The sequence below is a fragment of the Giraffa tippelskirchi genome, chromosome 4 (genome assembly GCF_054371585.1).
Source record: "Giraffa tippelskirchi isolate mGirTip1 chromosome 4, T2T-mGirTip1v1.2.pri, whole genome shotgun sequence".
Lineage (NCBI taxonomy): Eukaryota > Metazoa > Chordata > Mammalia > Artiodactyla > Giraffidae > Giraffa > Giraffa tippelskirchi.
This window is the reverse complement of record NC_137278.1, coordinates 101106565-101129829: the sequence shown is the minus strand read 5'-3', so window position 1 is coordinate 101129829 and position 23265 is coordinate 101106565. Positions and strand designations below refer to the sequence as shown.

At 48.3% G+C, this 23265-nt stretch overlaps 1 protein-coding gene across 2 annotated transcripts in view; it reads right to left on the bottom strand.

Annotated features, from left to right (window-relative positions):
- FBLN7 (fibulin 7) overlaps positions 1 to 22265 on the bottom strand; it is a 52865-nt gene extending 30600 nt beyond the window's left edge. Inside the window, exon 1 of one of the 2 annotated variants that reach the window (XM_081484912.1) lies at positions 21763 to 22265. In XM_081484912.1, the coding sequence (XP_081341038.1) occupies positions 21763 to 21837 (75 nt within the window). In that variant the 5' untranslated portion in view covers positions 21838 to 22265. The remainder of the gene's footprint in view (positions 1 to 21762) is intronic. The other variant, XM_081484913.1, reaches the window with a different exon arrangement.
- Between the last annotated feature and the right edge of the window lie 1000 nt (positions 22266 to 23265).

Here is a 23265-nt window from a genome sequence, read left to right as displayed (position 1 = left end):
GTATGCCAGGCTTCCCTGTCCATCACCAACTCCCAAAACTTGCTCAAACTCATGTCCATAGAGTTGGTGATGCCATCCAACCATCTCATCCTCTGTCGTCCCCTTCTCCTCCTGCCTTCGATCTTTCCCAGCATTGGAAAATGCTGGAGAAGGGAATGGCACACCACTTCAGTATTCTTGCCTTGAGAACCCCATGAACAGTATGAAAAGGCAACCGGGCAAGTAAGAAGAATTAAAGGAGCTTTCAGTTAAAGTTAATGCTGAGTTGTAACACTTTTTGAAAAGCTCAAAAAACAGAAGAAGGAGGCATGTGCTTATCACGATAGAGACTAACTTTAAGCAACACTTGGTATCACGCCTAGTGATAAAATCTCAAGGATTCTGATCCTAATGGGGGCTTCCCAGGTGGCGCTAAGTGGTAAAGAACCTGCCTGCCAATGCAGGAGATGTAAGAGACTTGGGTTTGATCCCTGGGTCAGGAAGATCCCCTGGAGGAGGAAACAGAAACCCACTCCAGTATTCTTGCCTGGGAAATCCATGGACAGAGAAGCCTGGCGGGCTACAGTCTATGGGGTTGCAGAGTCGGACAGGCCTGAAGTGACTGAACGTGCACTGATGCTAATTGCCCTGAAGAGCCAGGACGTGAACAGAAGGAAGGGAGAGGTGAGGACTTCCCTAGTGGTCCTGTGGTTAAGACTGTGCTTCCAGCGCAGAGGGCATAGGTTCAATCGTTGATCGGGGAACTCAGGTCCCCCATGCCAAGGTGGGGAGGGTGCAAAAAAATAAATAAACAGATAAGGACATTGTTTCACTGGGAAAAAGAAGAAAGAAAGAAGGGAGAGGTGAGTACAATGGGCAGACATAGGACAGGCCCTGGTTCACACGTTGCATGTTACCTCAGCACAGCCTAGTCCAACCTGACTCACATGACCTGTGTGGAACAAAGGAGAGTGGGATGATGGCAATCTCTGCGGATAGGCTTGTGAATCCGCTTTTATTTTTTATACTTAATTTTTTTTCCTACAATGATTATTAGCTTTATAATTAGAAAAAAATGTTTCAAAGGCGGCCAGGGGCCAGCAGCTGGGAGGCACGTGGCCTCTGCAGCCTGGGTGGCTTCCAGCATCGCCAGTGGAGCGCTGCCACTGAGGTGGAGATCGAGCCGCGGCTGCTCTCCCAGGGCGGGTGCCAGGCCACCGCACCTTGGAGATCTCACCAAACACACGGCTCACTGCTCCGGGTCAATGGATGCTTTTGACAAAGCTGAATCCCCAGTTGCCCCTGGAGCTCGTTAATCCATGGGGGCTCCTTGGCCTCCACCCTAAAACCGGGGCCTGACTGGGCTTGGCCCCAAACACAACCACTGGGAAGTGAACTTTTGTTTGCTTTCCTTCTCCCTCCTTCCTTGTGGTCCTTACCACGCAGGCCCTGGGCATCCGGGCAGTGACCTCCTGCAGTCCCTGACCTGCCCGGCATGGTGCAGCCATCCACCCAGATCGGACTTCCCACACCCATCTCCCTTCCCTTTAAAAAAATGTATAATAATAAGGAGCTGCTTTCAGAGATGCTGCTCCATATCATGTGTGATTCACATTTGTGAAGTTCCTCATAGTGTACCAAGCTATATGCTACTCCTAAGAGGACAGAGGAGCCTGGCGGGCTACAGTCCATAGGGTTGAAAAGAATTTGACCAGACTGAAGCAACTGAGCTCACAAAAGGACTCCTGGCTGGCAGCAGCCCTGTGAAGAAAGCCTGGGATTGCCTCTATTTTACAGTCAAGATACAGAGGCTGGAAGTCAAGCGACTTGTCCCAAACCATGTGGCCTATGAGCCGCAGCACCAGGCTGGGGACCTGCTGACTCCATTCCACTGCCCCCACCAACAAGTCGTGCCCACCCTAGTGTGCTCAGTCACTCAGTCGTGTCTGACTCTTTGCAACCCCACGGACTGTAGTCCTTCAGGCTCCTCTATCCATGGGATTCTCCAGGCCAGAACACTGGAGTGGGTTGCAATTTCCTCTTCCGGGGGATCTTCCCGACCTGGGGATCGAGCTCAAGCCTCCTGCATTGCAGGCAGATTCTTTACCACTGTTTCACAAACGCCTCTGTGTGGTGAATGTTCTTGATTAGGCTGCACGAGGGATTGATCACTCTGTGACCCAAGCTAAATACCCCACAGGAGTGGATTTCTAACTCCTGTGTGGATTGCAGGTTGCGAGCATGGGCACTGGAAACAGGAAGTGGTGGGGGGGGTGGAGTGGAAGAGACAGCTTCACACACTGAGCCAAGCCAGCAGCTGCCTCCAGGGCGTGACAGCTGGGAGAGGGCGGTCCCAGGGGACAGGGAAGGGCTAAGTTTTGAAGTAGGAGATGTTAGAACAACGCCAAGGCTTCTGCCGGGAACCTGGCATTGAGGACATGGGACTCCAGTCCTCCAGAAGGAAGGACAGTGGGAGTGGAGATAAAGAGGTCTCTGGGAAGCCAAGTGAGTTGAATCTCAGTGCTCCCAGGTCCAGACACACTGTGCTCTGCTTGTGGTGGCACTGCCCTGGAACCCTCCCTACCTATGCACCGTGAGCAGCAGGCACCACTGGCTTTGCCTCAAGGTGCTCATTACAGATGAGGTGTGCTCATCTCTAGGCTTCCCAGGTGGTGCTAGGGGTAAAGAACCTGCCTGTCACTGTAGGAGACATAAGAGACACGGGTTCGATGGTTCGATCCCTGGGTTGGGAAGATCACCTGGGGGAGAGCACGGCAACCCACTCCAGTATTCTTGCCTGGAGAGTCCCATGGACAGAGGAGCCTGGTGGGACAAAGAGTCGGACATGACTGAAGCAACTTAGCATGCACATGCTCATCTCTCCAGTCACGATGGGAAAACCTCCCAGATCAAGTACACGAAGGCCATGTAAAGGTGGAGAGGGAGGCAGAAGAGCAGTGGGCAGGCTTGATGAGGGAAAGTCAGGAGACATTAGCCATCCCTGCCTCCAGTCTCACTAGGGTGATGCTAACAGAATTAAGTGTTAAAGATCCTGTGAGCCCAGAAATAAACCCACGCATGTATGGTCAATTGACCAAGGAGCCGAGACTGCAAAAGCACAGTCTCTTCAATAAATGGTGTTAGTGAGGAATGGAATATTTCCTGCCATATTAAACAAGGATGTCACAGTCATCAGTGGTTGCAGGCCTCCAATGTGACCCTGTGAGCCCTAAGGGCACTCAGGAAGAAGAATGCGTGAGATCTAGCAGCCATCAGACTATAGCCACTCCCTACGGTGAGCCCCAAGGAAGCTTAGGAAGTAAAAAACACATGATACCTGCCCCAGAGAGCTGAGGTGCATATGAAAGGAATGATTTCAGTGAGCCCAGACTCTTGCCTCTTCCCATACACAGAAAGCGCTAAATTCCTTAACTTGGGATATTTGGTTTTCTTTAATGATAATCTTTTGATGTTTAGATTACCTGCTCTTTGTTGCAAAATTCTATATAGCCTGGTTCCTCCCCTCGCCTCCTCAGAGTCATTCTCTCCGGGTTGCTTGAGATACTGCCTCCCATGCTTGAAGTCCTAAGAATTCCCACCAAATAAAACATAACTCTCACCTTTTAGGTTGTGAATATTTTTTAAGTTGACACTGGAAAAAACTGGACAGTAATATGCAAAAGGATGAAACTAGACCACTGTCTTACATCCTCCACAAAATTCACTCAAATTATATTGAAAACTTAAACGTAAGACCTGAAACCATAAAACTCCTAGAAGAAAACATGGGCAGTAAGCTCTCTGATGGCAGTCTTGACAAGGACTGTTGTTTGGATTTGACACCAAAAGTAAAGGCAATGAAAGCACACATAAACAAGTGAAGCTAAATCAAACTGGAAAGCTTCTACACACCAAAGGAAACCAGCAGCAAAATGAAAAGGCAATCTACAGAATGGGAGAGAATACTTGCAAGTCATCTGCAAAATATCTGATGAGGGGTTAATATCCAAAATACACAAAGAATTCATATAATTCAAGAGCAAAAAACAAGAAAAAAAACAAAATACTTTGGCTACCTGATGCGAAGAACTGACTCTTAGAAAAGACCCTGATGCTGGGAAAGATTGAAGGAAGGAGGAGAAGAGGGCGACAGAGGATGAGATGGTTGCATGGCATCACTGACTCAATGGACATGAGTTTGAGCAAGCTCCAACTCAAGCTGGTAAAGGACAGGGAAGCCTGGTGTGCTGCAGTCCATGGGGTCTCAAGGAGTTGGACACAACTGAGTGACTGAACTGAAACAAAAATCTGCTTTTAACATGGGCAGAGGTTCTGAATAGTTTTTCCAAAGAAGACATTCCAAAGACGGCCAACAGGTACATAATAAGATGCTCAACATGACTAATCATCAGAGAAATGCAAATCAAAACCACAGTAAGTATCACCACATTCCTGTTGAATGGCTATTATAGAAGAAACAAGAAATAACAAGTATTGGTGAAGATGTGGAGAAATGTGAACCCTTGTTCCCTGTTTGTGGGAAAGTAAATTGGTGCAGCCACAATGGAAAACAGATTGGAGTTTACTTAAAAAATTAAAAATAGAACTACCATATGATCTAGCAAGGAAATCCAACCAGTCCATCCTAAAGGAAATTAGCCCTGAATATTCATTGGAAGGACTGATGCTGAAGCTGAAACTCCAGTACTTTGGCCACCTGATGCGAAGAACTGACTCATTTGAAAAGACCTTGATCCTGGGAAAGATTGAGGGCAGGAGGAGAAGGGGATGACAGAGGATGAGATGGTTGGATGGCATCACTGACTCAATGGACATGAGTTTGAGTAAACTCCAGGAGTTGGTGATGGACAGGGAGGCCTGGCGTGCTGCAGTCCATGGGATCGCAAAGAGTCTGACAAAACTGAGCGACTGAACTGAACTGATGATCTAGCAATTCCAAAGGAAACAAAGTTATATCTTGAAAAGATATACACACCCCCATGCCCACTGCAGTGTTATTTTCAATAGCTAAGACATACGAACAACTTTAATGTCCACTAGCAACGAAGACCCAGCACAGCCAAAGGTAAATAAATTAATGAATTTTTTTTAATAAATTAATTTATTTTAGTTGAGGGCTAATTACTTTACAATATTGTAGTTGTTTTCGCCATACATTGACATGAGTAATGAATTTTTTAAAAGTTAGTGAGAGTAGATTTTTTTTTTTTGGCCATGCAGCCTGTGGGACCTGCACTGGAAGTACGGAGTCTTAACCACCAGACTGCCAGGAAAGTTCCTTAAAAGAATAGATCTCAAAAGGTCCCATCATGAGAAAAAAACTGCAACTATGTGAGGTGATGGATGTTAATTAAATTTACTGTGGTGATCATTTCACAATATATACGTGTATCAAATCATTACTTTGTATACACCTTGGACTGTGTGGTGTGCATGTGTGCTTATTCGTGTCTCACTCTTTGCGACCCTGTGGACTGTAACCCGCCCAGTTCCTCTGTTAATGGGGTTTTCCAGACAAGAATACTGGAATGGGTTGCCGTTTCCTCCTCTGAGAGATCTTCCCGATCTAGGGATCAAACCCATATCTCTTGCATCTCTTATACTGGTAGGTGGATTCTTTACCACTAGATCCCTTGGGGAAGCCCCATACCTTGGACTAATACAATGCTATCACACATTTATATTATATTATATAATTTTATCTCAATAAAACTGGGAGAGGGAGGAAAAATAAAGTTCACAAGGGGAAAAAAAGGGAGATCCTTGTCCTCTTGGCAAGCTAGCTTGGCAGGGGCAGAACCAGGGTGCCAGGGCAGTGGAAAGAATGATTGCCTGAGGTTTGATGGGTTTATGCAGCGCTGCTACTAACAGGCCAGCTCCTTGGTCCCAAATTGCCAGAAGTGGAACCCAAGGGCGCCACACTCAGAATCTGTCGCCTGTAGGGACCTCAGCAGTGGCATAGCTGAATTCATCTGCAGAGCAGAGGGACAGGCTAGAAACCTTCAGACCGAGTCAAGGGCTCAAGAGGTCTGGATTATATGGACATACGGGAACAAATGAGGTCACGAGGTGGGGGCTGAGAACCTAAGCAGCTTCCCCTTTCAAACTGAGGAAGCTTTGTCAGTTTGCTTGGTCAGAAAAATAAAGCATACTTTCTGCAAAACCACTCAAAATCCAGAAGAACACATCAGAACAAAGGACAAGTCCCATGACCACAGACAGCCAGTTAATGTTTTGTGTGGTTTTAACATTTGGATCAGATAGACACTCACACATGCATAAGCATCACCTGACAGTTGCTGGACCATGGGATGTAGATCTTGCGTTAGCTCTTTATTTCTTGGCTCCAAGCTGTGGCATCGTTTCCACATCAATGAGCAGAGCAAAGGTCAGACCCTGAGCCTCAATCTGCTTCTGTTCCTCTGTGCTCTTTTCAGTCCAAGAAGAGGGTCTCCTTGCCCACTTCTGTTTGTCTGCCCACTTCCCCTCCCATGCCCAACAGTATGTGCTCTCGGTCAAGAGAAGCCACACAAGGGAACAGACCATTTCCTTCTTTGTAAACGTAGGCAAGGGGGCTTTGAGGGGCTTCAAGGGCCTGCGAGGCTGGGGGACAAGAAACAGGCTGGACCATCTGATGTCACCCACCTGCATTTCAGCCTGGCCCTGCCACGGTGACTGCTGGCTTCCCATCTCAGGGTCCCAGACCCTGACTGTAAAAAAGAACCTCTCACTTAGGTGGGAAGGCTCACCAAGGCTGTGGCTGGGTGAAGCTTAAGTCTGGATGGGGCCGATAGGAAGAGGGGTCTGCAGCAGGGAAGGAAGGCCTCTCTTAGGGCCCCCACTTGCCCAGGCCTCTTCCAGGACCTCGCTTTTGAACATTTTTACTGTGTGGCCACACCGTGCACATATGGGATCTTAGTTCCCCGACTAGGGATCAAATATGCACCCCCTGCACTGGAAGCCCAGTCTTAACCACTGGACCACCAGGGAAGTCCCCAGGACCCTCACTTTTAATATTTTTCTCAAAGAGCTCCTCAAATGGCCTAAATTTGCATCCTTTCAATACTGGTGTCCATCCATGCTTGGCTTAGGCCGTTGACAATAAATAATGAAAATTAGTCTTCATTTCTTTGCATTAATAACTTATTTGTAATGGGACCAAGAAAAGACATTCAGTGAAACTCTCCCATCCTTGATGAGAAAAAGATCAAGATCTCCCATTTCTGGTATCAAACTCTCCTTCAGAGCACTGGGCCTTCCAGTGAATTTAAACACCAAGAGTGATGTTTGCAGAGAAGGCCAGAAGCAGACAGAGAAGCAGCAGCAGCAGTCATTCCACCTGCTCTTTCCAAGCTGGGGTGGAGGTGGCAGAGATGGTTCCAGAACACACCAGCCAATGTTGACAGCCAGGTGGTAGGGGGCTGGGTCTAAGGTTTCTGGGAGCAAAGAGCTCACAGAACTGTTCTCCATCCACCCCATGCCACATCCAGGTAAAGTCTTGTCCATCTTCCTTCCAACTCATCCTCTGACAATATTCATTCTGATGGGTCTGGTGGGGACACTTCAGAGGTTAAACACTCCTCTTCCTGGGAGACTAAGCAGCTTCCTGTCGGCCCAGGGTTGGACACAGACAAAGACAGTTTGTGTCCCCAGTTCATTGCAACCCCTTGACAGAACTTAGTAGGTGGACCCTCCCGCCCCACCCAGGCCTCCTTGCTGTCTGGGCTCAGTTTACAAATGAAGCCCAGTTCTCAAAGCACTGAAGTGCCAGGGCATGCTGGATTGGTGGGTGGAGGTGTCCTTGAGGCTCTGTCCTCACATGACCTGGCTTGATGGCCATCCTCACATCAGTCTTGGCAAAAAGACTATTTCTAAGAGCCACCTCAGTGACAACAGAAGCCCAGGCCTCCAGGCGGCTGCAGATGACCCCTTGGACCTCAGATGGGCTGTCTTGCATTGGTTTCCTCTAAGCCACAGCTATGCGTCACGTCAGCATGTTGTTAATGGGAACACAGATGTTTTGATGTCCTTAGGTCTATGAAAGGATAGAGCACACTTGCCAAGCGTGTGCCTGCTAGCCAAGGCTTGAGGCCCTCTGCATGTGAGTCATGTAGAATTCACACATGTTTTTTTTCTCTGAAAGATTTTTTTTTTTAAACTTTAGACCAAATCAGAAGCAGGTTATAACTCCCTGGACTTCTCTCATCCCAGTGACCTTGACCCAGCAACCACACTGAAGAGGAAAGAAAGGACACTTCTGGGAGAAGAGGGGGAATTTTGTTGGGGCAACTGCCCAAGGCCATTGTCTTAGGGTTTTTTAGAAAAACAGAATCAAGGAGAACCAATTGTATTGGGTTGGCCCCAAAGTTCGTTCAGATGTTTTCCATAACACCTTATGGAAAAACGCTAACGAATTTCTTTGGCCAACTCAATGTATGCACATCTCCTGTAGTGAGAGAGTGAGAAGGAGAGAGATTTAAGGAACTGGCTCATGCAGTGCGGGGGCTGGAGACCTGGGAAGAGCTGGTGTGGCATATCCAAAGGCTGTCTGAAGGCAGAACGCCCTCCTTCTCCCAGGACCTCAGTCTCTGGGATGAAGCCCATACTCCTTATGGAAGGTAACCTGCTTTACTCAAAGTCTACAATTTAACACTCATCACATCTAAAAAAAATAGCTTCATCGGGCCTATTTGGTGTTTCACCAAATATCTGGGCACCATAGCCTAGGCAGTTCACAGCTTAGAGAAACTGAGGCTCAGGGTATCTAGCTGATGAGTGGGGGGGCCTACCTTCCCCACCACATTGTGTCCAGTCCACCCTTTGAAGAGCACATTCTGCCCATTTCTTCAGCCCAAAAGAACCAGGACGAGGGGCTCAAAGCAGACCGTCTCAGTGCCCCGGCAGCCCCCTCCCAACACACAAGCACAGACCTTTCTGGGAACGTCGGCCCAGGTGTGTGCATGTTCACACATGACCCCAGATTTCTGCGACCTGTGAAAGTGAATTATTCAGATCTGACCTGGTCTCCTGGGGCTGATGCAAAGAGGCGGAGGGGGACGGGGGCCTGGTCTTGGCCGGTAGCACAGGCAGAAGGGAAGGGAAGGATGGGATGGCCGCAGTGGGCGTGGCCACGTGTGAGAGGAGGAGCTTCGGAAGTCCCGCCCATAGAGTAACTCACCTGCTCGGTTGTGAAGGCTGAATAACATACGTGGTGTACTTTCAGATCTTTCTACCCTCCCTAGCGAAAAATCCCAAGCATTTCTGGGTGAGCAGGTAGACATGAGATGAAAACCATCCTGTCCTGGACCTGTGTCCCACCTGCTCCTCCAGGGCCCTCCTGCAATCTAAGCTTCCCAAAGACAGAGGTCAGAGGCCACACTGCATCACTTCCTTGTTTCCACCTGCCAATGGCTCCCCACCCATGAAAATAAAGGCACACTTCTCTCCATGTCACTGACAGGGTGGATTCTTTCCTGTTGCTGCTCTAACAAATCAACACAAACCCGGCCGCTTAAAACAACACATTTATTATCTTACACTCTGGTAGGTCAGAACTCCAACATGGGTTTTGCTGGGCTAAAATCAGGGTAAGATTCTTAGATTTCCTGGACAAGAATATAGATATCTTGAGGGGGGGGAGCATTACTCTGCTTCCAAAACTGTGTGATCAAACCCTGCCACCTCCAACTGTGCCCAGATCGGACACCTTCTGTGTCCCAATATTTAGACCTCTGTGTTTCTCCACATACCTTGTGCTGCATGCTAAGTCGCTTTAGTCATGTCCAACTCCTTGCTACCCTATGGACTGCAGCCTGCCAGGCTCCTCTGTCCATGGAGTTCTCCAGGCAAGAATACTGGAGTGGGTTGCCATTTCCTTCTCCAGGGGATCTTCCCCATCGACCCAGGGATCAAACCAGTGTCTCTTATGTTTCCAACATCGACAGGCAGGTAGGTTCTTCACCACTAGTGCCACCTGGGAAGCCCTAGCTTCCACATACCTTAGTAAGTTTATTTCGACCGCAGGGCCTGTGCACTGGCCATTTGCTCAGTCCAGATTCTGCCCCTGGTCCTTGAAACTCAGTCTTTCCACTTTCACTAGCAGCGCCCTTCCCGGACAGCCCTTACCTGCCTACTGAGTGTAGCGCAGCCTCCTGGCCGCCCTCCAATACAACACCCCATTTCTATCGTCTGCCTCTGGATATTTTCAGGTCTGTCTTGTTTTTCTCTGCCTGCTTGGTGAGCCATGTGAAAGCAGGGTCTGTGTCACGTACTGAGCCCTTATTATGGATCTGTTCTTTGAATGTCATTCATTTTGTCCTTTCTATAGCCCCATGAGACAGGGATCTCAGAGGAGAAGACTGACTCACGCGAGGCAGGAACTTGCCCCAGGTCACTCAGCCAGGAAGAGTGGGAGCCAGAACACAGACAGGCTGCCTCCCCAGACCCAGGACATCACCTGGCAAGACAGGCTGTCAGGACATACTTGTTGAATGAGCACAGTATCTTACTAGTTAGATTCCTTCTGGGAAGGTAAAACCTCTAATTACGCAGTCAGAGAAAGAGCTCCAAGCTGATACTGACAAGTCTGTATGTTTTCACATTACAGTGTAAATGACTGAAGGTGTCTGATGTTTTTCTGAAAGTAGTTTTGTGTTTTGTCTTTTTTTGCCTATAGGTACTCTTGTGTTAGGGGCTTCCCTGGTGACTCAGACGGTGGTAAAGAATCCGCTGGCAGTGCAGGAGACCCTGATCCCTGGGTCGGGAAGATCCCCTGGAGAAGGAAATGGCAACCCACTCCAGTATTCTTGCCTGGAGAATTCCATGGACAGAGGAGCCTGGAGGGCCACAGCCCATGGGGTCGCAAAGAGTCGGACATGACTGAGCGACTAAACAAAAACAATTTTCTTTTAAATGAAAAAGTCTGTGATGTCCATCTTTTAGGTTTCAGGCAGTTCCAAAGAAGCAGGGAAGACTCGAGTGGAGACTTTGAAAGGACAAAGAAAGTTCTATGCACCCAGGGAGTCTGCCCTGCTGGCCCCAGGGCTGCATAAGCCTGGGGAAAGTTTGTAGAAACCTGGCAGTCCCACCATTGCCCCTGCTGATCAGGGGCATCATCCAGTCTCTGTCAACACTCAGGAGACAGACACTCCTCCTGGGGCAGCCGCCTAGGAGGCAGGTCAGGGTGATCGTAGGTAAGGAGGACTGGTGTCCCAGTGGCAGGGGGAGCACTCCACAGGCACTGGCTTGTTCTGCCAAGAATCAAGTCAGGTGTCAAACAAGACCCTCCAGGGTGAGCAGGCCTAGGAGGGCATCAGTTCCTGCCTGGAAGACTCCAGCCCCACCCAAGGACCCAGTGCACTGTCTCCTTCCACAGCCATCGCCTCCGGACCACACCCTCAGCCTGCCCTGACCAATGCCCCTGAGGGCTAGAAACTGCCCCAGCAGAGCAAAGGGATCTCCACTCTTCACTGCAATCAGGGCAGTCCTTGACAGGACTGGGAAAGAGTCACACTCCTGAAGGTGTCAAGGGAAGATAGAGGCTGCTGGAGAAAGGGGGAGCTGCCAGGATGGCCTTCCAGTCACCCCTCCTCGCCCTGACCCCCCCACTCGCCTACACACTGTGCCCGTGGGGAGTGAACCCCTGTATCAGTACTGATGCAGGTCTGCAGAATGGCAATCTCGCCCTCCCTGCAAGAGGCTCTGCCAGTCTTCCCATCCAGGGGGTCGTCTGCATTCCCATCTCCAGATACGGGCAAATCTTGTGACTTGCTTTGGCCGACAGAACACACTGGGAGTGATATACTAGTTCCAAGGTTGGCTCTGGATTAACCTCATTGTCTAGTTTCTGAATCTGATGTTTTGACATCTGAGGCTGTGCTGACTTGGCATGGACTATTCCTCTCGGGGGGAGAGGCTAGCAAATTCCTAGAGGCAGCAAACAACACAACACCCTCCTTGCCCATGCTCAGCACACCTTAGGTGGCAAACCAACCAAACCTGAGCCCATCCCCCATATTATCCAGTCTGACACTTGTGAGACACTAACAACCCACCCTAGCCAGCCCCCCCAACAACCCCAGTGTCTGGCAACACACACTAGGAACAGCCCTCTATTGCCATCTCGCTCACATTATTCCAACTGCCCAGTCCTAACTCAGTTAGTGTCCTTACCCTGTCTCAGCCCTTACCCTGTCTCAGACCCCCAGTAAAGCCTCCCCCAAAGTTTCCATCCCTCTCTCTGCCTGATGTTTTCTCTGTGACCGCCTTCTCTTGAGAACTCTAAGTATTAATAACATGCTATCTTTTCCCCAGCACTGTCTCCTAATGTGTTGGCCTCACCCCACCTGGCTGAAACCGAAATCTTAGCTTCATTGCAGACCAGTGTCTCAAGAAGACTGGTACATTCTGCTAGTCTTAGCCCTCGACCACTTTCTGTGGAAGCCCAGGCGAGCCTGCTGGAGGACAGGGAGCTGTATGGAGCAGAGGCACCTGGACCAACCAGCCCTGGCTAACCCAGCAGCTGTCCACAGGCCAAGAGGAGCTCAGTCCTAGAGAGTGGAGCCTGGAGCCCGTGAGCAGAACAGCTGAGCTGAGTCCTGCTCAAACTGCTGAGCTGATCAGCCAATTCCAGGCCCAGAGCAGCTCAATCAGAACCAAATGCAGGATCCTTGTCTGTTTGGTTCTCAGTGAATGGGCCATGAAAGCGAAAGTGTCAGTCACTCAGTCGTGTCCGACTCTTTGCAACTCCACAGGCTGTAGTCCAACGTGCTCCTCTGTCCATGGGATTCCCCAGGCAAGAATACTGGAGTGAGTAGCCATGCCCTTCTTCAGTTGGATCGTTCTGACCCAGGAATCAAACCCGGGTCTCCCACATATCAATCACATGATTCTTTACCATGTGAGCCACCAGGGAAGCCCATGGGCCGTGGCAGACATCAAATATGTGTTTTATGAAATAACTCATTTTCGATTTGAATGATTCACACATCCCGGTAGCTGTGGTTCATCTCTATGTATCCTTCTAAATACAGGGTGATCAGTTGCTCAGTTGTGTCCAACTCTTTGTGACCCCATGGACTGTAGCCCACCAGGCTCTCTGTCCATGGAGTTCTCCAGGCAAGAATACTGGAGTGGGTTACCATTTCCTCCTCCAGGGGATCTTCCAGACCCAGGGACTGAACCCAAGTCTCTTGCATCTCCTGCATTGGCACTCGGATTCTTTACAACTAGCACCACCCGGGAAGCCCTCTAATACAAGGGCTGGTTATAAAACCCTGCAGCAGGGTTGGCAAATACTCCTGGTGCTACGAGCATGGCAGATACCTCTCTAATCAAGCAAGGTGTTCTTTCACATTGAGCTCTGAAGTGAACAACAATCCATCCCAACCTAGGTTCCAGGCAGCCCCAGGCGATCCATCTAAACCTGCAACAGAATTGACATTGATAAACTGACCACAGCTGAGACAGGCTGGGACCTGGGACCCCGCAGCACTGGACACAAGTCTCCTCGAGTGGGGAAATACAAGAAACTGTATGAGACCAAAAGTGACTGCGTGCATGCACAGTTGGGGCAAATTCTGGGTATAGAGACCAGAAGGCCCAACTGCCACTTTTGAGGAGCCTGGAGCAAAAGCAGGTACTGTGCATGCCCTCAGCACTCCACACCACCAGAGGGGTGGGCAAAGTACCTAAGCCACCCTTCCCACCTGACCCCTGGCCACACTCCTACCTACCTATATCCCCATATAAGGAACAAGCTTTTCCATTACCTTGGGGAGCGAGTGAGCAAGGGAACTTGTTCCTTGTTCTTGATCCCACCTGCTGCAGCAGGGGCCCCAATAAAGCCTTGTCTGAACTTGTCTGGTCTCTAGTCAATTTCTATTGATTGGGGAAGGCCAATCCTGGTTGATAACGACACTACACCAGGATGGAATGTGCTCAGATTTTCATATTTCCACCCTTCTTCATCTCATTCATTCTCAGACCAGGGAATAGGTATCGAACCCACACCACCTCCTTTCCCTCCGTCTCAGTCAATGGGGTACAGTGGATAGGGCATCTCTTCCCTCTCTCTCTCCTCCCTCAGGCTTTGATCCTAATACAAAGATTCAGTTGCCACCATCTCGGGTGCATCAGGCTCCCCGTCTACAGTGTGGGGATAATGGTGCTACCATTGTCTGCTTTAAAGTTTCAAAGAAGGACAAGTGTAACATCTACAGTAGGAAAGTGACTCGAGAAGGATAAGGATAGTGAATTAAAACATCATTTTCCTGACAATGCATTCAAAAAAACAAGGGAAGAAGCCAAGAAAGAGGAAGGTATATGATCCAGAAAACATAAACTCCAGTCCAGGCCAGAGTCTCTGGGTAGCTGCAGGGCTATGAGTCCAGAGAGGGTTCAGCAAAACTGGAATACAGGGGCAAGGAGCCCAGCAGAGTAGGGACCAGGAAAGAGGTTTTTGGAAACTACTATGCTTATGTAGAGGATGGATGGGGCAAAGGAGAAAAACTTTGAGGAAAACCAAAAAGTTACACAAGAAAGAATTAATCATGGTAGGTTATTTGGCTCTGTAGCGAACAACGGAACAAAGTACTTATCTGTCATTATAGGAGATCAATTATCTAGAAATGTGGAATAATTTCCAGGGCATTTGAAAACAGTTGCCTCAAGAGAAAGGGAGCGACGACTATGGGACAATTTCTTGAAAGCCACAAACTACCAAAAATCACCCCCAAGAAAAAAAAACTACCCTAAGTAGTTTTGTATCTGTCAAAGAAACTGAATCCATAGTTAAGAATCTTCCAGAAAAGAAATCTCCAAGCCCACATGGTTTCATTGGTCAATTGTATCAAACACTGCGAGAGGAACTGACACCACCTCTATGTAGTCTCTTCCAGAAAACAGAAGAGAAGGAGACAACTCACAATTCATTTTAGGAAGCCAGTGTTATCACAGTAACACACCCAGGCAAAGGCAGGAGAAGAAAAACATAGACCAGGGGTCGACAAATTGTCTGTAGAAACAGGGCCAAGAGTCAAATTTCCCAGCTCTGCAGCCCATAGAGTCTTCGTGGCAACTACTCAGCTGCACAGCTGTAGTGCAAAAGCTGTAGTGACGTGGAAGGGAATCAGCACGGCCGGGTTTGAGTGTCAGTGGGCTGCATACGGCTCATGGCTATAGTTTGCTGACCCCTGCTATATACCAACATCCCTCATCAACAAGATACAAGAATTCTCACAAAATATTAGCAAGCAGAATCCAGAAATATATGCAATGTATAAGATGACATGATCCAGTTAGGGTTTATCTGGGAGTGCAAGGCTGGTTTCAAAATTAGAAAATCACATGACACTGTAAATCAATTATACTACAATTAAAGTTTTTTTAATTAAACTAAATTTTAAAAAGTCAATCAATGCTATGCACTTTAATAACAGACTGCAGAATAACCACAAGATCATATCAGCTGAGGGAGACAAAGCATGTGATAAGTTTCAGCATCCATTTATAATAAAAAAGGCAGAGGAACCAAAGATCAAATTGCCAACATCTGTTGGATTATCAAAAAAGCAAAAGATTTTCAGAAAAACATCTACTTCTGCTTTATTAACTATGCCAAAGCCTTTGACTGTGTGGATCACAACAAACTGTGAAAAATTCTTAAAAGGGATGGGAATACCAGACCACCTGACCTGCCTCCTGAGAAATCTGTGCGCAGGTCAAGAAGCAACAGTTAGAACTGGACATGGAACAACAGACTGGTTCCAAACCAGAAGAGGAGTACATCAAGGCTGTATATTGTCACCCTGCTTATTTAACTTATATGCAGAGTACATCCTGAGAAACGCTGGGCTGGAAGAAGCACAAGCTGGAATCAAGATTGCCGGGAGAAATATCAATAATCTCAGATATGCAGATGACACCACCCTTATGGCAGAAAGTGAAGAAGAACTAAAGAGCCTCTTCATGAAAGTGAAAGAGGAGAGTGAGAAAGTTGGCTTAAAGCTCAACATTCAGAAAACTAAGATCATGGCATCCGGTCCCATCACTTCACAGCAAATAGATGGGGAAACAATGGAAACAGTGAGAGACTTTATTTTCTTGGGCTCCAAAATCACTGCAGATGGTGTCTGCAGCCATGAAATTAAAAGACACTTGCTCCTTGGAAGAAAAGCTATGACCAACCTAGAGAGCATATTAAAAAGCAGAGACATTACTTTGCCAACAATGGTCTGTCTAGTCAAAGCTATTGTTTTTCCGGTAGTCATGTACCACAAAGAAAGCTGAGCGCTGAAGAATTGATGGTGTTGAACTATGGTATTGGAGAAGAGTCTTGAGAGTCTCTTGGACTGCAAGGAGATCCAATCAGTCTATCTTAAATGAAATCAGTCCTGAATATTCATTGGAAGGACTGATGCTGAAGCTGAAACTCCAATACTTTGGCCACCTGATGTGAAGAATTGACTCATTTGAAAAGACCCTGATGCTGAAAAAGATTGAAGGCAGGAGAAGAAGGGGACGACAGAGGATGAGGTGGTTGGATGGCATCACTGACTCAATGGAGATGAGTTTGAGTAAACTCTGGGAGTTGGTGATCAACAGGGAAGCCTGGTGTGCTGCAGTCCATGGGGTTGTAAGGAGTTGGACATGACTGAGCAACTGAACTGAACTATAATAAAAACTCTATTAAGCTATGGCTAGAAGACCTTAACCTGACAAATGGTTTCTACAAAGACCTACAGCCTAGCATCCCACTTAACATTAAACAACTAAATGCAGGACTTCCCTGGTGGTCCAGTGGCTAAGACGTTGCACTCTGAAGGCAGGGGGCTCAGGTTCCATCCCTAGTCGGGGAACTAGAGTCCACATGTTGCAACTAAGAGCCAGTGCAGCCAAATAAATAAATAAAATAAATATTTAAAAAAAAGACAAAAAAGCTGAATGCATCCTTCTCACAGCAAGGATGTCCATTCTGTTACTCAACACCGTGCTGGAAGTTTAATAAGTGTAATCAGGCTAACTAAATAAATAAATGGCACATGTATAAAGGGAGAAATAAAATTGCCCCTATTTACAGATAATCTGATTGTTTATGTAAAAAATCTGAGAGAATCTACAAAAAGAAATTCCTATAACTAATAAGTGAGTTCCACAAAGTCACAGGATACCATGTCAACATAGAAAAGTCCATTGAATTTCCATAGTCTAGGAATATAGCATTGGAAATGAAAAAATCTTAAAACTAATACTACTTAAAATAGCTCCAAAAATGAAATACTTAGATTTTAAATCTGACAAAGCATATTCACATTGAAAATTTTGAAATACTGATGAAAAAAATCAAGGGAGATCTAAATAAATGGAAAGACATGTCATTTTCATGTCATTGGAAGACTCAATATTAAAATGCCATATATGGACATGTGTATGTTCTTGGTCGTGTCCAACTCTTTGAGACCCCAGGGACTGTAGCCCACCAGCCGCCTCTGTCCATGGGATGCTCCAGGCAAGAATACTGGAGTGGGTTGCCACTTCCTCCTCCAGGGGAATCTTCCCGACCCAGGGATCGAACCCACATCTCTTACATCTCCTGCATTCACAGGCAGGTTCTTTACCTCCTGGGAAGCCCCTACAATTGAGAATTGCTTTTAAAAACATGTTTCTTAACATAAACTTCACGCTTTACATAAGAATTAACTCAAAACAGATCACAGATGAAAATGTAAAGAAACAAAACTACAAAAATGTTAGAAAAAAACATACAAGAAAATACCACATGTACAATCTAAAAATAAAAATGATACAAATGAACTTATTTACAAAACAGAAACGAACTCGAAGACTTAGAAAACAAATTTATGGTTACCAAAGGGGAAAAGAGAGGGGGGAGGGATAAAATAGAAGCTTGGGGTTAACATACACATACTATTCTATATAAAATTGATAGCCAACAAGGACCTACTGTAGAGCATGGAGAACTACACTCAATACTCTGTTATAATCCATACGGGAAAATAATCTGAAAAAGAACAGATATATGAATATGTATAATTAAATCACTTTTCTGTGTACCTGAAACTAACACAGCATTGTAAATCAACTATACTCTAATATAAAATTAAAAAATAAAAAAAGACAAGCTGCAGATAGGAAGAAAATATTACCTACACACACCTGAAAAAAGGATTTCTAATTAAAATATATAAAGAATACTTAAAACTTAACCGTAAGAAAACAAATCACCCATTTGGAAAATAGGCAGAGGGCCTGAATAGACACTTCACCCAGTAGACTATTCAAATGAAAAAATAAGCACATGAAGAGATGCCAATATTATCAGTCATTAGAGAAATGGGCATTTAAGCCAAAATAAGATATCATTCCATACCCATTAGAGTGACTTGGAAACAAATAAACAAACCTAATAATATTAAGTGCTGGTAAAGATGCAGGGTAACTAGGCTTTCTATGCATTGCTGGTAGGAATGTAAAATGATAAAACTGAATGGTATATAGCCTAGCTGCTTCTTACCAAGTTAAAGATACATTTACCAAATGACCCAGCAATCCCACTCTTAGATATTTACCCAAGAGAAATGAGTGTTTACATTCCACAAAAAGCTGTATGGGGAATGCTTATAGCAGCTATAGTCATAGTCACCCAAAATCAGAATTGACAGCATGGGAGTCACTAAGTTCAATGGCTGAGCTGACAAACTGTGACATGTCCACACAATGGAACACTACTCAGCAATAGGAAGGAATTGTGCATTCCCAGAATAACATGGAAGAATCTTACATACATGACACTAAGTTAAAGTCAGAATCAAAAGTCTATGTACTTTTTGCTTCCATTTATATGACATTATGAAGATGAAAAGCTATAATGATGAAGAACAGATCAGTGATGCCAGGGGCTGCGGTGCGCAGACATGTGTCTACATAGGGCATCATGATGTCATTTTGGAGTGGTGGAACTGTTCTGTGTCCTGACTGTGGTGGGGATGACCACACACAGAGCATAGCTCTATGGTTAAAATCATGGAAATGTACACTAAACATATTTTTTCCCCAATAAACTCTAAAAAGCAATGTATCCAATGGGAGTAGACAGTCAAAAGAATGAATCTCTAGCAGTGGATTTTGGAACCCTGTGACAACTGATCACAAGGAGAGGTTTTGGAGAGGGGGAAATACTCTGAAATACTACAGCACCCGCATCCCACAGCCAATGAGGAGGTTGAGAGCCACCATGGGGGAGAAGGGTGAGGCATGGGGCTTTGTTAAGTGTCCTCCCTTTCTTGTCTCCCCAGCAAGGCTGTTTCTTTTCCTAGGGCGAGACCACAGAGTGGGCAGCAGTGTTGGAAAAGGGCCCTCACTTATGGGATCCCCACACTGCTCAACCTCCCCTCCTTTCCCAGGACCACTGGCTCTCCAACAGCAGATCTCAAAAGTCTTTCAAAGTGACTCAGGACAGACATGATGAAAAGCCAGACAGGGACTGGGGGTGAGATTCCCCAACCTACACAGGACTTTGGGCGAAGGACAGTTTCACTAGAATTTTTAAACCAACTTCCATGGAGAATCCCTTCTGCTCCCTTTCCCTCTCACCAAGCCCAGTGAGGCAGGTACTCTTGCAGGTAAAGAAATCAAGGTTTAGAGGATAAGGAATTTGAGGAAGCCTGGACATGGGCAGGGCAGGGATGGGACCCAGGTCTTCCCCCAAGAACATAGCCTGAAAGAGCTTACTTCCCTATTTGAACAGCGGCTGCAAACATCTGAGAACTGCCAAGGTCTCACCTTGTCCAGGTAACCTTGAGAGAGCAAGTAACAGCAGGACAGAGGCCCCCAGCACCCTGTCCACCCTGCCCCCTCTGCTGGCCCAGGGTGAGGGGCCAACTAAGGGATGCACCTGCCTGTGCTCCTGGCTTTGCACTCTGGGCCTGAGGCTCTGTTTTGTAATCTGCAAGGGGCAGCCCTATTGTTCTGCTAGGTGGGTTCCTTGTGGGAACCGGGCTTTGTGGCCTGGTGGCTGAGTGACTCCCTGCGGTGGCAACTCCCCCCCACACACACTAACATGGACCGAGTTTGGTCTGAACTAAATTCTCCCTTCCTGCATCCCAACGGCTTCTAAGTGGCCACCGATACGCCTGCTAGGTTCAGATGTTCAGTTCATGGGTGAGAGTCTGTGGAGAAGGGAAAGGCTTGGAGCCCAAGGAGAGAGATGAGGCCATGTGACCCTGAGTAAGTCACAGTCTCCCTGGGCCTCAGCTCCCTCGTCTGCAAAATGGGGATGATGACAGTTCTCACAAGGCTGCTCTGAGAATAAAGAGCCTGAGAGATGCTTAGCAAAGAAACAGGCGTTCACCCGTCACTTGGCAAGCTTTCCTTCCAAACAGCAATCCACTCCAGGATTCTTGCCTGGGAAATCCCACGGACAGAGGAGCCTGGCGGGCTACAGTCCATGGGGTCGCAAAGTGTCAGACATGACTGAACACACACACACGCACGCTGCTGCTACTGTTATTGTTGTGGACGGTATTGTCAGGGTAGCTGCCCTACAACTCATAGAACATGCGGTCACAGAGGGAGAGGTCTCCGGTTTTCAGAACCAGTCTGGTGATAGCTGGGTTGGAATTCAGCAGGTCCAATCTCACCTTTGAAAGCGCACTTTTAACTGAATTCTTTTTTATTTTTCTACAGCACTGCTGCAGCATGTGGGATCTTAGTTCCCTGACCAGGGATTCAACTGGCTCCCCCTACTTTGGAAACAAGGGGTCTTAACCACTGGACCGTCAAGGAAGTCCTTTTAATCTGCATTTTTATCTTAACTTTTACTAACTATCAATCCTTGCTGCTTAATGTAAAAGTGAATCTGTTCAAGTACATAAATCCTTCGGGATTACAATAGCCACAAGTCAGGGAGAGAAAACCTAAGGGCAAGCTGCCTGTAAGTTTGGGAAAGAAACTTACTCCCAAATCTAAGGTCCCTCAGGCTGAGTGAAGCTGCTTCAGACACCTCCCTGCCCACCCCTGCCTGAGAAGTGCTGTGAACTGCTAAGAAAGTTGGTGGTGGGAGCCACACGCTTAAATTGGCTATTATGATGTTAGTTGCTCAGTCGTGTCAGACTCTGCGATCCCATGGACTGTAGCCCCTCAGGCTCCTCTGTCCATGGGATTCTCCAGGCAAGAATACTAGAACGGGTTGCCATGCCCTCCTCCAGGGGATCTTCCCCACCCAGGGATCAAGACCAGGTCTCCCACATAGAAGGCAGATTCTTTACCATCTGAGCCACCAGGGCTATACCCCCAGTACAAAATGTTTTTGGTGTTAAAAAAAATTAAAAAAAAAAAAGTTGGGGGTGGGAAGAATGATATTTCGGTTAGAAATTTAAGTGTTGGAAGTTGGAGGCAGGGACATCCTCTACTCTAATCGGGTGAGCAGGGAGCTCTTCTAGAGACCCGAGGAGGACCAACGTCTCGTGAGTCCTTTTCAGGCAGAGCCCTCTCGCTGTCTCTGTCTCTCTCTCTCCCCCAGCGGACCGAGGCTTTGTCATCAACTGCTCAGACCAGTCCGGGTCCTCCCAGACGCCCGGCCCGCGATGCATCCGATGACAGATGCGCGAACGGAACCCCAGCCCCAGCCTGGCTCCAAGCCCCAGGCCCGAGCATTCCGGTGGAATATGGCGAGCCAAGGTCCTTCGGCCTCGGCGTGGCCTCCCCTGCAAGCAGGATCAGGGAACTGGCGGAAGGGACACTGACCTGGGAAGCCCGCGATTCGGGGCAGGCGAGGAAGAGCAGCAGAAGGAAGAGCGCCCGAGGACACTTGGGCACCATCTTTGCCAACTGGAACCTTTCCGCTTGGGAAGGGGAGATAACTTGGTCTGCCGCCCTCGCCGAGGCTGTCCCAACCGATGCCGCGGCCGCCCCTGCGGGGAACCGGGCTCCGTTCGGCCTGGATCGGCTCGGGTAGAGAGGGAAGCGGGAGCCCGGGAGCGCAGCTCGGCCCGCCGCGCTCGGGAGGCGCAGTCCCCGATCAAGGTGCGCCGCGCGCGGACCTGGAGCTCCCGCGGCCACGAGCGTCCGCTGCCGCCCGCACGAGACAGTCACGGCGAGGCGGGGAGGCGCCGGCCCCTTGGCCGAAGCCGAGGAGGAGGGGCTGCCCAGCCAGGAATGCGCCTGGGAGCGCGCCCAACCCGCGCGGCTCCCGAAGGAGGCCGGGCGCGACGCAGAGGACGAGCGCCGGCATCCTGAGCGCCCTCGCGGGGGAGGCGGCCGAGGCGGCCGAGGCGGCGCACGTGCGGAGCCCGGGAGCCCATCCCCGCGCCGGGTCGCTCCTGACCCGCCCCTTTCCAGCCCGGGGACACTGAGGCTGACCTCATCCAGCAGCAAGTGAGATTCAAATCCAGGTCTGTCCAACTTCAGAGCGAGCGCGCGCGCGGACGTCTTCCTCCACGGCACTCGGAAGACAGGACTAGTGTGGGCGCGAGATGGACTTCATGAACTTAGACCGAGTTCTCTACCTGAGTAGACGAGAGTCCTTTTAAATAATGCTATCGGAGTACAAGAACACTCACGCACAGTGACTCAGAATCAACAGCCCTCCTCATCTGCCGCCCTCACTCCCCAATGGAAGGAGAAACAGTTTGAACTGGAAGGCAAGGTTATGGGAACACTGGACGCTTTGCTGAGGTTGGGTGGGACACGCCGCTGGGAAGCACAGACATTAGCAATCTGAGTCCCCCTGCATCCAGGGGCTGTGGGAGGATCCAGATGGCCTCGGCTCCAAGCTCCAGGAAAACATTATTTAGGTTCTTACTGGAAGAATGTTTTCAGAAGGCAACACTGCAGATCTCACAGTGCACACCAAGTCTGGTCAAGCCTCAAATCTATTTTTCCTTTTTCCAAATTTCATTTAGCAGAGCCCACTCAGAGCTCAAGGCAGGGAGCTCAGAGGCTATGTAGCCTTAGAGCCCAAACTGTTTTCTTTTGGAAGGCAGAGGGGAAAATTGGAGTCCCGTGGAAAACGAGGGGCCTGCTGCAGGCTGGCCACCTGGGCAGACTACCCAGATAATCTGGCTGGGCTGCCCCCTCCGCCTTCCTGCCGGAGGAATGAGAGCCAGCCTGTGTACTATTACCTGCATTCCTGAGGAGGTGGCTTGAAGAAATACCTGGGCAGCACACTGCTCCTCCGAGTCCAGGTGGAGGGGGCCAAGGAGCCGGGGCGATCCCCCGCAGCCTGTGGAAATTGTGATATTTCTGCCT